The sequence below is a fragment of the Callionymus lyra genome, chromosome 11, assembly GCF_982586985.1.
Source record: "Callionymus lyra chromosome 11, fCalLyr1.hap1.1, whole genome shotgun sequence".
Taxonomy (NCBI): Eukaryota; Metazoa; Chordata; class Actinopteri; order Syngnathiformes; family Callionymidae; genus Callionymus; species Callionymus lyra.
Genome location: NC_141828.1, coordinates 17,019,308 through 17,035,652, shown reverse-complemented (window position 1 = coordinate 17,035,652; position 16,345 = coordinate 17,019,308). Strand labels below are relative to the sequence as shown.

The window sequence follows — 16,345 nt, the reverse complement described above, 5'->3', positions numbered from 1 at the left end:
AGTCTGTATATACAACTTGAGGGAATAAACGAGGCAAATAAACGGGAATATAGGTTTCAACATAAATAGAAACACGTGTAAATGGAAATAAATATATTCGTCTTTATGGACGCATCTATTTCCGATTTCATTCGTATTGGAATAAACGAGATAAATCGTAATATTTGAGTTTACTTCTGAATTTAGACCCAAATTGGTCGGGACTGACTTATCGCGAGACTTCACTTTGACGTACGCGGAAGTTTATGTTTTGTTTGGAGAGCGTGTGTCTCTGCATGCGGGGAAAGAAAAGCCGGTCACTGTAGTCGCCCCTAGTGAAGCTGGTTCTTAAAAAAAAAAATGAACTCCGTGCTGATGAACGCAGTTTTATCTCTGTCTCCAAACTACGAGCTTCTCCTGGAGCGTCTATGCTGGCCGGCTGGAGCCTGCTGTCCGGACCCGGAGCGCGTCGAGGCGCTGACAGCTTTCATTGACGGACTCGGAGCCTCGACGCCGCCGGAAACACGCCAGAAAATCGAGTCCATTATCTGGACGCACTGCTTCCCTATATTCGTGGCTGCCGGCGTCGAGGGTGGTTCTAGTGGCAGGGAAAGCGTCCCGTGCGTGTGTCGGCTGGTGAGCGCGTGCGCGCGGCTGTGCGACGAGGACGTGTCCAGGCGCGTGATCCGGTCCGCGCTCCCGTCGCTCCAGCAACTAGAAGACCAGGAGGAGAAGAAACACCTCAAGCTCACTGTTGATATTGCTTCTGACGTCATATCCGCCGTCACACCCACGACGTCAGAAGACGACGAGCTCAAGTTGACAACTTTGTCTTCAGTACTGACTTGCATTAGAACTCTGTCCGTGTCTAAAAGTACCGCCCAGTTGCTGCTGACGCTGCTGGACAGTTCCAGCGGGGAGATGCTGAGCAGCATCCGGAGGCTGGTGCTGGACCACCTGTGTGGATGGTACTCCTCTGACCAGACCCCCCTGGTGACCGAGAGATCCCTGCTATGTCTGACCGCTGTCTCGGACCACCTGATGAGCCCCCGTGAGTTGACCTCTTCCCCAGATCTGGACCCTTGTTCCCGTCTCCAGCTCTGGAAGATGGTCCAAGATGGACTCACCCACCATGATGGAGTGACTCGGAAGAGGGCTCTGTATCTGCTGAAAAGATGCGTCGCGTTAAGAGAGGAGATGAGAGTGGATTCTGTCGAACCGTCGTCGGGAGAAGGTAGGATGTCCGTCCAACATGGGTCTCCAGATTGTGTCTGATTCACTTGATTTGTTCCAGAGATGTTGTTCAGGTGGTCTGTGGAGAGCAGCAAAGAGCTGCGGAAGTTCTGGGAGGATTATGTGCTCGTGATGGAGACTCTGGAGGAAACGCAGGTCTAAATTGTAAATATTGAGTTGTTTTGAGTGTTTTTAATACTTGCCTTTTCTTTTTTTTTCTCGCAGGTCCATGTTGTTCGACCGGTTCTGAATAGAATCGATTCATTGATACAAACGACAGCAAATTCGAGTCAAGGTAAAGTTGAGACTGTATCACACAATTGTTGTTGTTATGAGTTTGTATGGACAAGAATCTCGGAAGCGATAAGATAAGTTGCGATATATGGTGATACTGTAAGAACAAAGATACATTCATGGTATTATCCGAGTGCTGATGTCGCATGACTCGTAACTGATTTAATGTGTTTTGGAACCAAAATATGACCAAACATTGGCTTTAGCTGTTGGAGTCTACTGTATCCTCTCGTCCTCAGTCATCCCTGAGATGTCACAGGATTTAATTCTTAGTTTAGCAGAGAAGGACGAAATAACTGCTGCCATCTAGTAGCCAGAACTTTAATTACAACACAAAACCGAACAAATGGTTTTACTTTTTGTAAATTGTAAATAAAAAAGTCAATTTATTATGTACACACTTTATTGAAACATAAACCATAAAATGGATATGATAAAAATGAAATATGTTTCAAAATCAAATAAAAAAATTGACTTTTTTATTTTTATTTTGGAAAAGTTAAAAAGTAATTTCATTATTAAATACAGTACTCTGGAAAAAAACATTGCAATATATGTCACTGTATCAATTTTATTTTTCTGACATGCCTAGTTGTTATTACCTTCGAGTAAGTGTTTTTTTGTCTGGTGTGTTTTTCACATACTAATTGTTGGTTACGAACCAAAATACACTCTCTTATTTACATGAATTTACAAATTACAAAATGTGTTATTTTTTTATGTCTTACATTTGTAGAAACATAGTTTAAACTCTTTTTCATCTATAAAACTTATATTTAAGACCTTGGCTCCTGTAAAGGTTTGTTGCATCAAGTGCATTCAGTATGATTTTTGTAAACGAAAGGTATTTTTCATTAATAAAAGAAAAAGATTTCCTGCTCATTCTATGATGTGTTTTCAGATATGTTGAGTAAAGTAACTTATTTTTAGATTATGACACGCTTTGACTTTCAAAAGCTTGTTTTCTTCATTAAATCATCTCTTATTGCTGATACCCAAAGTGTTTTTAAGTTGTTAATATTAATATTGTTTTGATATTATTTTATATCCTCAGGTCCAGGGCTGACCCACCCGTCATGGCTACTGTGCGTGTATCACCGGATGTTCCTGAGTGAGAATAAGTCTCTGATGAAAGAAGGCGTGTCTCACCTGCTGGAGCTGCAGGTCCTGCAACAGCCAGACTTTGCTGTAGCATTCTCTGAGGTGAACGTTCACACATGGTCTACCTTTTCCACGTGTCTGTACAGTATCTTTGTACAATTGTTGTAAGGGTTTTACTTTTGATGATGTCTCATGAAACAGATGAGGTTAATGATACAGTCTCTTCATTTTGAAAGGCCACTAGATGGCACTCTATGCTTTATAATCTTATATAAAGCCTGGCATCAAGTTCAAACTTGGAGTGCCATCTAGTGGCCTTTGTAAAATGAAGACAAAGCGCTATACAAATAAAAAATAATTACTTACTTACAAATATGCAATTGTGCAAATAGAGAAATTGTTAACAGTTACTTTAAAAAAATGTAATGTTTGAAATGAAGATAATGGAAAGGAAATCCTGTATTTTAATATTTTATTTAAAAATATATATGTGTCTATTAGTAATACATGTTTTTCTTTATCCTCAGTTTATCGTCGGACCATTCCTGGATGTTTTATCGGAGACTTCACTTTATTACAGGTGAATCTACGTTATATTTGTAAACACAACCTCTTTTTTTTTTTGGACTCTGCTTAATATTCGGTTTACAGATCACCTTCTCAGAGTTTCGGAGAATGTCCAGAGCTGGGCATCAAGCTACAAATCTTTCTGAAGAAATTCTTCAATAGTCTCCCTGCTGAGCGAAGAGGTATCTATCTCAATGCTGCGTCACCAGTTTTGTCTCCTCGTATCTCATGACTGTCTCCTCGTGGCAGGTCCTGTGATCCAACAGATTCTTCAACAGCTGGGCTCTAAACCCTGGTATGCTGTTCCCACCCTGTTAATCACTCAGGCCCTTTCTACCTTGCCTCCAACGCCACTGCTGGATGTTGATGGTCTGGTACCAATGAGGTGAGTGTTCTTTTGTTTTTTTACAATCAGGTTGACTATTTATACTCCTGCGAACATAACAAGTATTTTCTTTTGGTGTAGAGACGTGCTGCAGTGCACGATGCAGAACCAACAAATCCTGTTGAGAGGAGCTTCTCAGGGTTTCCTGCTAAAGAGCGCCCTCTGTCTCTTGGATGTGGTAAGACTTGAGTTTTTTTATTTAAAATCCAAGTGTAAGAAACATCCAAATACCTCCATACTGCTCGTCTGTAACATCCATCTTGTATTGAAGCCTCAACGAAAACAATTGTTCCTGAAAAAATGAAACGAGTCTATATTTTATGCTTGTTTGTGGCAGCGCTATAACTGGAGTACTCCGAAAGTACTCCGGCTAAATATCGCACTTCCATAGCGCATACAGTCTACTGTCTATACTGGAAGCACTTGCCATATTACCCAGAGTTTTTTACGGAGGCTACTGCTAAAACGTCCGCCACAAACGATCAGTTTGCCGAAGTTTTAATCTGGGATGAGATGACTAGGCCTCTGGATCCCTATGGAAACTTACTTTGCTAAAAATCTGCGACTTTTGACCAGAAAAAGGCTAAAATACTTCTTTCTGTTCACCCTAAAATCATGAAAATGTTTAAATGCAGTTTTGTATTTTAGGTCAAGAAACAAAACGTACTTCTTTCAAACTCTTTTTTTCAGGAGCACAAAATCCTTAATAGTAAAATGCCAGATTTACAATTTTATGGCTTCATTTTAGAGGAAAAGCAACTTGTTTGGTTTTTGAAAACCTTCTACAAATATAGAGAAAATGAAAAAAAACAGTTTCCTGTTTTCCCATTAGTTTTTATTATTGTAAATGGAATAAACAGAAGATACATGGACCCAATCAACAATTATTTTTAACCTGCATGCCGATGGATATTAAAATGCACCAGCAAATTAATGTAATAATCAATGTTCATATATTTCCAGAAACGAGTCACCTTGAACGATGTATTTTCATTCCTGACTTATTTCCGGGCTGATGAATCACTTGCTAGAGGAACCAAACTTTGGAATGAGGTACAAATAATTCAAACGAAAACAGTAATAAAATCCTGAGACTCTATGCATTTAACGTTCATTTTGCTGCAGTTGTGTGTCTGGCTGTCAGAAAACGAAGGTAGTTTCAAGTCGACGGCGATGGACAATGAGCAGAAAACAATTCGGTTCAACGTTCAAGAGGAAGTCAAAGCTTTCCTGACAGTTCCAGCCAGCACCGGTACATCTTTAAATTCTTCATGATCAAAGGTTTTCAATTCACTGGCTGTAGCTTTTTTTTCACTTTTCCATATTTTGACGCTCACAGGTCAGTCAGAAGGCGTGCCACACTCTCGTGAGGCTGAGAAGATAGCCAGGTCTGTTCTGCTGTGTGCCGACATCGAGAAGAGTCTACCTGGAGCAAATATTTGCAGTTTTCTTGAGACAACGCTGTCTCCTCTACTGGAGACCCTGAGTCGCGTCAGCACCAACATCTACTTGCCTGTTCAGAAGAGCGACAAGAGCCTTCAGCTTGTGCTTGGACTCCTCCAGTTTGGACGGATTTCGAGTGTCCACTGTCGAGGGCAAGGTTTGTATAATTGACTAGACCATAAAATAAGCAAACATCAATTAAATGTCATTAAAACAATATTATTTATTCTGTAGATCAGGTGATGGTTGTTATTGATAAGCTGATTTTCGGGTATGAAGATGAAGTGCTGGAGTTTATCTTGAGGCGTCTCCGTGGGGAGTTGCAGGAGGTGAAGCCTTTTCTTTAGCTTTAACTTAAATTCCCTCAAATCTCATGTCAACTACTGTTCCAACAGCTCTGTGACTTAAAGCGGGCGGACTTGTACTTGAGTGTCCTCAAAGAACTGGTCGTGAACAGTCCATCCCAGCGCAGCAGTTCACTTCGACAAGCGTATTTCTCTAAAGTCGCCAAGTACGACATCCAGGTCTTGCAAGGATCAAGCTCGCAGGTATGAATTCTTAACGTTTTTACATCTCGTCTCTGCTTTTAATTTTGAGTCTGACCTGTTCGCAGACGCCGTCTGTTGCAGAGCAAGTCTCTAAATTAGTCGCCATGGCAACCCTGGCTGTGGTGTGTCAACTGATTGAGCAGCAGGGGCATGAACTGCAATCAGACCTTTTGCTACTTCTGAATTCGCTCAGAGACTATTTCTACACGCCAACCACGTCTTCCCAGAAATTACTTCTGGGAAACTTTAATAAGAGTTTGGTGAAGCCACAGGCTGAAGACGGACCCAGGTTAGTAAAATCTGCCCTTAAACTTCATTACAAAATCTGAACTCAATGAATCTTTAAGTTGGGTCTAAAACAATATTCTGTCTCTTTTTTTCTCAGCGATTTTGGAGTGCATGGTTCCCTGCTGAAAGACTGGGGCCGGACAGCTTCTTTCTTCATGCGAGACCAGTGGGTCTGTCTGAGTTTTCTCCTGAAGGCTGCAACAGGGTCGGAATCTGTCTCGAAATCCTCCGAGGTGCTTCAAGCTTCTTTGAGCTGCAGTGTGGAGGCGCTTTCTCTCGTGTCCACTGACCTGGTTCTGCCAGTGCTTACCTTCATGGAGACAGTGATACCACAAGTATGTTGATTCACTTTTATTAAAGTTATATAAAGTTCAATTAATTAGGTTTTTATACACCTGTGGAAAGTAGTGGGTTAATGAGGCCTCATGAAACAGCTGGCGATACCTTTATTTTTAAAAGGCCACTAGATGGCACTATCTGCTTTATAATCTCTAGCTCTGTTCAATGAAACCCGGCATCATTTTTAAACTTTGAGCGCCATCTAGTGTCCCTTATAGCGAAGACACTATAATTGTACTATTATACTAATGTGTTTAAGTGTCTCTTAAATTGATATTTGACCTCTATTGTACTCATCAGTATGTGTCTGTTTGTACAAAACTCTCTTTTCACTGAAATATTTATATTAGAAAATGAGCTTAAGCCCCGTCCAGTGAAAATACTTTGTTTTTATAGAGATGAAGGTTGCGTTTCATTACTCGGTTTATGTTCCTTCGCTCACTTGCCATTAGCACTGCCTCCTCGGGAAATCCCAATCTTAAAGATTGTTCCAATTCTCAGAACAGCCGAAGTGTACTTCGAGAAATCCCCCCCTTGACGAAAGATGGATCAAGTGACATTGATGTTCCCTTCAGAGCTGTATAGTACCCACAATGCTCTGCCTCATTGCATGAAAAACACATCCAAGCGACTGCAGTAATTTAAATTATTTTAGATTTTCTTTTGAACAACAATTAAAGGAGAAAGCGAGGATTTGTACTTATCATGCGAAAAAGGCTACCTGTTGAAATGTATATACAACATTAGAATAATCCCTAGAATAATTCCACTTTTACAATCGATCACATAAATATCGTTTCTAAAGACTATTTTTTTCTGTAGTGACGCGTAATGACCGGTAGATGTCATTAAAACAATCTCTCCATAAGTTATACTGTAATTTTTACATTCTGTCCACATTAGAATTGAATTAAAGACCACCATAATAAAAAACATCAAACGTGGCTAGTTGTATCCAAATAAGCTATATAACTTTTTTTTTTTTTTTTGGTTTATTTTGGTTTTATATATGTTTTTGTATTGTATGTACAAATGTATATATGTTGTTATTTAAATCATGGAATATAGTGCTTCTCCATCAATGTGTGGATGATCCATGATATTCTATAGCAAGGGTTGAGGACAAATCAAAGTAGTATTGAATAAACGAGTATTGAAACGCAGCCAAAATCTGGTTTACCATAACCACACTCACTCCACCATGATTGGTCAATCATCAAGGTTTGTCACTGCATGTCATCAATCCAGGAAGTCAAACTTGTTGTATAAACAAAGCTTGGCGTGATAACAGCTGGCTGGAGGAGGAGTGAAGCCATTAATACATAATAATAATATCCACTCTTGTTCACCAAGATTTCAGATGGAGGAGAATATACAGTATATAGTGATAACTTCAAAACATGGTCATGATGAGAAACTTACTGCATCGTGGAGAGCAAGACTTCGACATTTGAAACGTGTAAGTCTGGAAAGTTGGGTTTTCATATGAGTTGCCCTTTAAAGAGGTTCCTCCTGGTTACTCGGTTTAAAAGGGAGGGAACATTTTTAATAAGTTGTCAGCCTTTGCCATCCTACATTAAGAAAAACAACCCTTCATGCACATCAGTGAACTTAAAGTCATTAGGTTACATCTGCCGAAATAATTGTGCATTTAAACACTCCTTCTCTTGACCTGACTTAACTTTTTTTTTAACTTGCCATGTCTAAGGTCGTGCTCATTGATGAAGCTCTCTGCGTGGAGGCGCTGAGTCGGACCTGGCAGCTGGTGCGGGGCCGGACCTTGAACGCACAGGACTTCTGGCCCATCTTGACCGCGTACATCTCCATGGCCTTCCATCCTCGACTGCTCAAACAAGCAGACGCCGAGACTCCTGAACTGATGGCAACCTTGAAGCAGGTATACCTAAAAAAAATTAGGGTTCTTTTTGTGTCTTAATTTAACCAACATTCTTATTTTGATCTTTTGAAGATCACCTCTGAGCTTATGGAGATGTCGGAGTCCAGGAACGGATTATTCAGTGTGGTGCTCCAACACTGCTGTGAGAAATGGGTGCCTTCAGGTGGAGACAAAGGAGACCTTGAAGACAACTTCTCAAGTGTTTTTAATCATGTGGACATGCTAACACATGCGCTCGTCTACGGACCGGTGTTCAGGCGAGATCTACGGTAAATTCGTCAAATATTCTTCTCCAAGTGCCTTTTCTAACCCTTCTTCTTAAGGAACCTCCAAGATGTCCAAGGTTACGTGGAGCAGCTTGGTGAAGACTGTGCAGTCAACAGTCTGTTAGCGAGGTGTGAAATACTCTATTTGGCCTATAGGTGACTCTGTCCCCATACAATTGTTCTCAGTTGCTTTTGTTTTCCAGTGATAACAGAGACGAGAAGCTGCCGCGCATTTGCTCAATAGCTTTTTTAAGCCGCCTGGAACCTTCCAACCTGCTGCACCAGCAGCTTATGCAGGATATAGTCGATATCCTGTTGAAAAAGGTAAACGGTGCCAATTCTTTGTGTTCTGTGTAAAGCTGAGAATAAAAAGTCGGTATTTAAGACTCAACTGCCTATAATTGTTTGTAGCAACAATATAAAACATGAGCGCTTTCACTCATTTTAACCAGCTCAGTAATCCGTAAAGTAATCCTTGAGCAAAATACTTAATTGTATTTACCACATGCTCTATTATTGGAAGATTGAGATAATGTATTTTTATTCTTTCTTAATTATGTCTGTGTTTGCTTTCCTTCAAAAACTCTCATCAAATGTATTTCCTTTAGGTCCGATTTACTCGAATTATCTAATATTTGTTATTCACAATTTCTGTTCCACATCTTATCTTAGTCAATGGTTCCTTTAAATATGTCACCATATGAAGATGCATGATTAGATTGGATTATAAATAACTGTGTAAGTCTCTTAGGAAATTCCAGTGGAAAACTGTTGTCACTATTGGCCTAGTGGTTAAAAGTTTTTCCATCTAAACACCCTCACCACCAAGCCGCTGGCTCGGTTACGATTCAGATTATCTATTCATCATTTTCCTTACTGTAGCAGAATTCTTGAATAATTTAATTATAATTAAGGATTTGGTTGGATTAACTCTTTACCCTGTGTGTGTATGATTCAATCTGAAAAGTGAGATTTGCTGTTTTCTCAATACATTTCTTTAAAAATGACAAATGTAAGGTTTATATTATAGTCGAATTAAAATTAATTGAATGAGACACATAGCAGTTCTGGAACCTGCTCAAACACACAGTCATGAAGAGGCTGTTGAAGCCAATGCTGTATTTGGATCCAGACAGATGTTTTTTTAATCTCTTAATGTTACATTTTAATAGCAGATTCATTTAGTTGATCACACAACCTTCTTGGCAGAGATAAAGATAAATGTAATTGCATGTGTGATCAAATGTTTTGGACGCAGTAAGAGGCGTGGAAAATGGAATGTTTTAACTGCAGACCAAGAGATCTTAACACTATCAATGGTTGAATTGCGCTTTTTTTTTAGCCATAAACCTGCATATTCAATACAATTTTAAACTCCACATCTTTTTTTTTGCAGGATTCCAACCTAACAAAGTGTGTGCATTACCAGTCCTTGCAGCATCGCGTCAAAAACAGAGTCTGGCAGACGCTGCTGATCCTGTTGCCCAAACTTTCCGAGGTAAAAATGTCGACGCATCAAATACTTTTGATGAGTTCACTCTTTAGTCTTATATTCCATTTGCATGTTTCAGGAGTTTGTTGCTGAGTTGGTGGATAGAGTTTTGGCAGCTGCCTTCACCAACAACCACGCGTCTGTCAAGTATATGATCGAGTGGGCGATTATTCTGATCCTCGTCCGCCATCCACAACATATTGACAAGTTCTGGGCCTGTTTCAAAATGGTAATTGTTCTTGGAGATTGAAGAAGTTGGACTCTTTATCATGTCAACGGTTGCAGGATCATGACCGGAACAAGGCAAGCATCTGCACCGTCCTCTCAGTCCTGGTACATTTCAACATCATCCTCCCGTCTCTTCAGGACCCGGTACGAAGCTCAAGATTGATTTATGTTTGTCTCTTCGATGCGACTCACGCTCTTGTGTGTTTAGGAGGCCGAGTTGATCAAAGCCCTGGACATCATCCTGCAGTTCTGCTTCAACCACAACTTCAGTGTCCGGCTCTACGTACTGCTGGCCCTGAAGCGGGTGTGGACCTTGGCCCAGGACAGAGCCATCAATCTGGGAGGACTGTCTATGATAATCAAGTCCTGTCTGCAGGAGACGGAGAACCGGCACTGCACCGGGTGAGGGTCCGGGTTCAAAAACCACGTTGACCGGCATAATAAAGTCAATTAATTCATGAACACGTCTATATCTATTCCCTCAGGAATGCCACTAAAAACTGGATCAGGATTCAAGACCACTTCTTTTTCGACACCTTTCACCCCATCAGGGATTACAGTGTCGAGGTCTGTAACCTTTGTGAACTTTCTCTTTTAACGTGTGTTGACTCAGCTTTTTCCTCTTCTCTACCTCTCAGACGATAGTCCACACTTTCCCTCGTTTGTCTGGGCTGTCCGATGACGAGTGGCTTTCTCCGTGGAAGTTGGAGAAGATGTCCGGTTTTTCCGAAAATCCTGATCTCCCTTTGAGGAATTCGGCCCCTGACCTGAGTCTGCTGCCACCTGGGGACTGGATCCAGCAGGACAGAAGTAATTAATCCACAACATACCTGTCAAACTAAAGGCCCCCGGGGGCCTAATCCTCCGGCTCAAATGTAGATTAGTGTGTTTATTGATATAGTGACCAGTTTTGTATGACAGTGTTTAAGATAAGGATGATTAAGATACAGAGATTTGGATGTCAACAATTAGGAAAAAATCTATTTTAACCTGATCATTTGGTTGGATTGACCCTTCAAGACGAAAAGGACTATATCATACTCTTTCTTCCGGTTATAGACAGTTTTGTAAATACACTTTTGTTCGGTCTGTGACCTTGACTGCTAAAAAGAAACTTGTATGATTCAGTTTAAAACCTCTATTTAAAATCCAATTTTGAAAGTGACAAGATGTATTCAATCATTTTAAGTGTGAAAATGTGGGTTTGATATGAACAAATGTTTGCGCTTTGGCTGTGTTTCCTCAACATTTATGCAGCACTTTTTATTCAAAGTTTATCCAAAAACTTTTGTTGATGTCGGCATAAAATGGGCCTCTGACCCCAGCTAAGATCTCAATTTGGCAGCCTCCTGATCTGGTTGTGAGTCCTTGACCTTCTGTGTCAAAGACATTGTGGATTGTTGTCTCTGAGATTAATCTATTCTAGAAACTTTCTCTTGCATTTAGTTTAACAATGAAGGGACATTCATTTATTAGCATCAGTACCATTCGTTGATTTATATCGTTGTTGCTCAGGGTTGTAACTATTTAAATATTACACTTTATTTCACCTTTAAATCCAATAAAACCTGGGTGACTTGTATGAAAAACCTCAACTTTTGTGTCTCAGGTGAGGAGGATAAGGATGAGCGATGGACTGAGGTTCAGAAGAAGATGGTCCCCTGGAGGTTGGGGATCCAGGAGCAGGATCCTGAGCTGCAGCTGGTGCCTCAAAGAAGATCAGCTCGAGTGGGGAAACCGCACGGAGCCCTGCTGGTGGTGGCCTCACTCATCGACAAACCTACAAACTTAGGAGGTGAAGTACTGCACTATAAACCTCAATGACAGACTCCTCTGAGCTAATGGAGCGCACTGTATCACCAGAGTTTATCGTCTCACTAGAATAGACTCTCAGATGGACGATAAGCACTGTGATCAATTTATATGTTTACTGAAGAAAAATACAAGCTTAAGACCAATATTCATGTCGACTGATGGAAGACGAAACATTGTGTCAAACAGCAAATGCTCGCCTGATATTGCTATGCTATATATATCGAAGTTTATCAGAGCCTTCAGAATATTGAATGGTAAAATCTAACATTTCAAATATTGAAACTTTTTTTTAAGCATTAAATGTTTTTTTTCAATAATGGAATATCGCTTTTTTTTTGTCTTTGGAAGGTTGTATTATTTTTTTATATTGAATAATTGAAAGGTTGCATTTAATATATTGATTTATTTTTTTAATAATTTGAAAAATTGAAAATGGCAAATATTCTAAATTAATTTTCAGCATTTTATGTTTTAATTCGAAACAAGATTTTTAATTTGTTAATTCATAGCTTTATAATTTAAATATTAAAATGGTAGCATTATTAGACCAACATTTTTGTATTAAATGTAACTCTTGTGTTATCTCTGTGTTATCTAGTTCATCCTTGACAGAGAGATAACACAAGAGTTAAAAGGCTTTTTAAAAAGATGTTTGAAAAAATATTATCTTTCGAATATGTATTAATGCATTATTGGATTTAAAATATGAATATATATAAACAAAAATATAAATATTTGAATATTCCTATTTATTTATTTTGAAGAGGAAATTCGACAATTGAATATACCAATTTTTAAAATTAAATTGTATTTTTTTTTAACGAAGTTAACCTTTTGTTATACAAATTATTTTATTAAATTATTTAAAAAATATATCAAAGAAATGCTTGAAAAAAAAAAAAAAAAAACTAATTTTAAATGTTGCCGCCTATAGCCCTTCTAGTTTGTAAAACATCTTGCTAAATTTGCCAAAATTTTGTGAAACATTTGTGGTTGTAGGTTTGTGCAGGACGTGTGAGATCTTTGGTGCCAGTGCTCTGGTGCTGGACACCCTCCGCCACGTCAACGATAAACACTTCCAGGCCCTGAGTGTCTCGTCTGAGCTGTGGCTTCCTCTGCACGAGGTAAAGTGTCCCTTTATACACCTTTATTTGGGAGGAAAAAATGTAACGGATCGCAAATAAAATAGCGGTCTCCACCATTCAAGTGTAGATTTGAGTCTATGTAGTACAAGTTCTTTACATAACAATACGAAACGGATTCTTTATAGATTTTTGAGCAAAGATGAGTTGAAGAAAACGATTCTTCGATGTATAATATTCCACATTCATTTGCAGGTGAAGCCGACAGAGTTGACCGAGTTCCTCCAGCTGAAGAAGAGAGAAGGTTATTGTATCGTGGGAGTGGAGCAGACGGCCAACAGTTCCAACCTCCAAGACTTCCAGTTCCCTGAGAAATCCCTGCTGCTGCTCGGGTATGTCTGGCTGCCCTCTCCGTGTCTCACAGCCCTGGAGATGCCGGTGTAAATCCGTGAGCTGACGGGGTGTATTAATTTTATCTCACCTGTCTCCCAGCGGGGGTGCACTTCTCTCCTTAGCTCCTCGTGTCGGGGCATGCTGCGCTGTAATTGGCTTTCCCGGGGGAGAAAATATAATACCCAAGTCAATACGAGCCGGATGATGCCACAAGCAGGAAATCATTGTTTTGCAACTTCTTAGAGGAGAAAATGAAAAGTCAAATACTTTCATTGCGACAGGATTCAGTGACAATGATATATTTAGGATCTGATATTATGAAATACGTTTAACTAAATCGATTGTATTTATTTCACTTTCTAAATATTTCAATACATCACTGCTATTTAAGAACTTCAAGTTTATCTGTGCCAACTGAAACTTCCAAGAGTTCTGGACACTGTGACAGTTTTGAGGAGCCATCATGCCAAAAAAAGATTATATTGATGAACAAGAAATACTCGCATATATGACAAATAAAAGAAGAAAATAGGAATATTAACTCTTTAAATAGCTAAAGTGTTAATGAAAAAAAAAAATCAAACTAAGCTTAAAAAGAACTCTATTTGCAATAAAATGTGATATATATATATATATATATATATATATATATTTTTTTTTTTTTATTTGCTTATGGCCATTTTTAATTAATATTTATGCTCCGTTTGCTAATGTTGTATTAACAATTAAACCTGTGCCAGCTGCCCACCAATCTAAAGGTTGAATAAAGAAGGAGAATTTTTTCCATGGTAAAGCTCTGGTTATCATGATACAGTGTCTTCATTTTGATAGGCCACTAGATGTCACTCTTAAGTTTAAACAAGATGCCAAGTTCGATGAATTGGTAGATACGAGTCAAAGATTATAAAGCAGAGAGTGACACCTAGTGGCCTCTCAAACTGAAGATGCCTCATCAGCTGTTTCATAAGGATTCATCATTACCAGTGATCTTGGACCAATATTTTAACGTCTTTTTATTTATTTCCAATGACACAAAATGATAAGAACAGTCACTGCTCTGGTAAAGATAATCACCAACTACTACTGTTCCAGAGTCCACTGTCAGCTCACACGTTCCTGTGGCTGCTTCAACATTCCCGAGTAAATATGTGCTGTTTTGTTTAACCTTGTCCAGTCACAGAGGTGTGAGCACCGTTAGCTTAAACACGCTCGGTGTGAGATGAATCTGCAGCTGTGCTTCCCTCGGCGCAGCAGGGCCGCCGCTAATCTCTCGCCATTATCTCAGCCACTTGCACTCCTGATGAATGTAGCTCATCTGAGGCGCCCGCTCTCCGACTGCGACGCACTCATTACCTCCCGTGTTCTCCGGAGCTCCTCAGCACTTGAATGATTATGCAACAGCTTATTGACGAGATGACATTTTGATTTGAGGACCTTTGGGAAAGTGGAGGAGCCTCTTGTGCTTTCACTCGAGTGCTTCTCTTTCAATTGGATTATGACGTTTATCCGAAATCAACCGAAAGATGGGATCAGTTTTGTCATATCTGGCAATGTTTTATTGATGTATATCAACAGCAAACTGTTTTGCCATCTCCTGCACACATCCCTCTGAATATGTTTAACTCGCATGAACTTCCTTGCAAAAGACAAAACATATTGAATGCTTTTCATGAATTGAAAATATATTATGTCAACTTGAGACCTTGGCTCCTGCAAGGCATCTCCTGTCTATCCAGGGTTATTATGGATCCTTAAACATCCTTAAAATGTTCTATATAGATGGATGGATGCATTGAAATGTATAGAATAAATAGAAATTTGGTTAAAAAAGACGATGATTTTGAAAATAATATTTGGTGCTCATCCATGTTCTTGGTACAAAACACTGAATTGTTTAGATTTATTTTTATATTGAAATTAAACATGTCCTTAGAAATACCTCAATGGAGAGTTTTGATATACTTTCACCAAATATTAAACATCAAGAGCTCTAGAAATAGAAAACAACAAGTTCTGAGTGGATTTTTTTTCGTTGTACAAATCAGTTTCAGACCTTGGAAGTTTATCAACTACAAGTCAGAAGCGAACAAGGTCCAAGTAATTTTTCTTCTTGGAAGGTGGAATGTCATTTATCATCACTTGATTTTAATGTTGCCCATGATTCTCAATGGTTTCCAGAACTCATGAATCACGTGTAGCAATCAAAAGATACTGTAGATGATGAAATGACCAAAAAGTGCGTCCGCATTTTTGCCATGTTTTAAATCACACGGACCACTGCGGTGTCGTAGATCAGAAACTTTTCAAGAGTCCAGCAGTGAACCAAACTAATACCATCTGAATGGACTTATGGGTCGGAATAAAGAGCAGAAAAGGCACTTAAAAATAACACTAGATTATCAGGCCCAACTATAAGATTAATCGGTCAGAAAGCATTCTAGTGTTCATTCATCACACTCGTCTAACTCGCTCTATTCTTCTCCTCAAGAAATGAAAGGGAAGGAATTCCTGCGAACCTGCTGCAGCTCCTGGACGTGTGCGTGGAGATTCCTCAACAAGGCATCATCCGCTCGCTCAACGTGCACGTCAGCGCCGCCCTGCTGATCTGGGAATACACTCGACAGCATCTCATCACACAGAAGTGAAGACATGAACCCAACGTGTGCGCCTGGTTCTTTTAAAAATACTTTTATAAACTAAAGTGCCTCATCTTGAGCTTTAATGACCAGAATTAAACATTTTTATTACATTCATGTCATCAAGAATCATTTGTTTTATACATTTATGTTAATAAATTGTTTTAGTGTTTGTACAATAAAATACAGTTTGGTTTATTGTACTGAAAAGACGATTCTATGCCATGCAGTGTGTTGTGTGTATAAATAGAACATGGCTGTGTTTCCATCCCATCTCCACTCCCCTCTCAAGGAAACATGTGGTTCACCTGGAGACCAGATGGGAGTCAGAAGGAGGACGTGACGCGTCTCCTCTGGCG

At 39.4% G+C, this 16,345-nt stretch overlaps 1 protein-coding gene across 1 annotated transcript; it reads left to right on the top strand.

Annotated features, from left to right (window-relative positions):
• The first annotated feature begins 300 nt into the window (after window positions 1–300).
• On the top strand, window positions 301–16,076 carry tarbp1 (TAR (HIV-1) RNA binding protein 1). Its single transcript, XM_087802382.1, has 29 exons — window positions 301–1,213; window positions 1,274–1,368; window positions 1,438–1,507; window positions 2,561–2,709; window positions 3,135–3,187; window positions 3,259–3,356; window positions 3,424–3,559; window positions 3,641–3,737; window positions 4,523–4,612; window positions 4,685–4,811; window positions 4,899–5,159; window positions 5,237–5,331; window positions 5,398–5,550; window positions 5,616–5,839; window positions 5,936–6,173; window positions 7,886–8,074; window positions 8,147–8,343; window positions 8,398–8,469; window positions 8,544–8,664; window positions 9,737–9,838; window positions 9,912–10,061; window positions 10,118–10,204; window positions 10,269–10,462; window positions 10,546–10,627; window positions 10,699–10,870; window positions 11,670–11,855; window positions 12,875–12,999; window positions 13,213–13,349; window positions 15,839–16,076. Exons 1-29 carry the CDS (start codon window positions 340–342, stop codon window positions 15,993–15,995), a joined length of 4,731 nt encoding a protein of 1,576 aa, XP_087658508.1. The 5' UTR covers window positions 301–339; the 3' UTR covers window positions 15,996–16,076.
• Window positions 16,077–16,345: the final 269 nt, after the last annotated feature.

Bases quoted from the DNA above. Each gene is read 5' to 3' on its own strand.
- tarbp1 (XM_087802382.1), top strand. From the start codon at position 340: ATGAACTCCGTGCTGATGAACGCAGTTTTATCTCTGTCTCCAAACTAC. The intron at 2,710-3,134 runs GTGAACGTTCAC...CTTTATCCTCAG, and splicing joins TTGCTGTAGCATTCTCTGAG to TTTATCGTCGGACCATTCCT. The intron at 8,344-8,397 runs GTAAATTCGTCA...CTTCTTCTTAAG, and splicing joins GTGTTCAGGCGAGATCTACG to GAACCTCCAAGATGTCCAAG.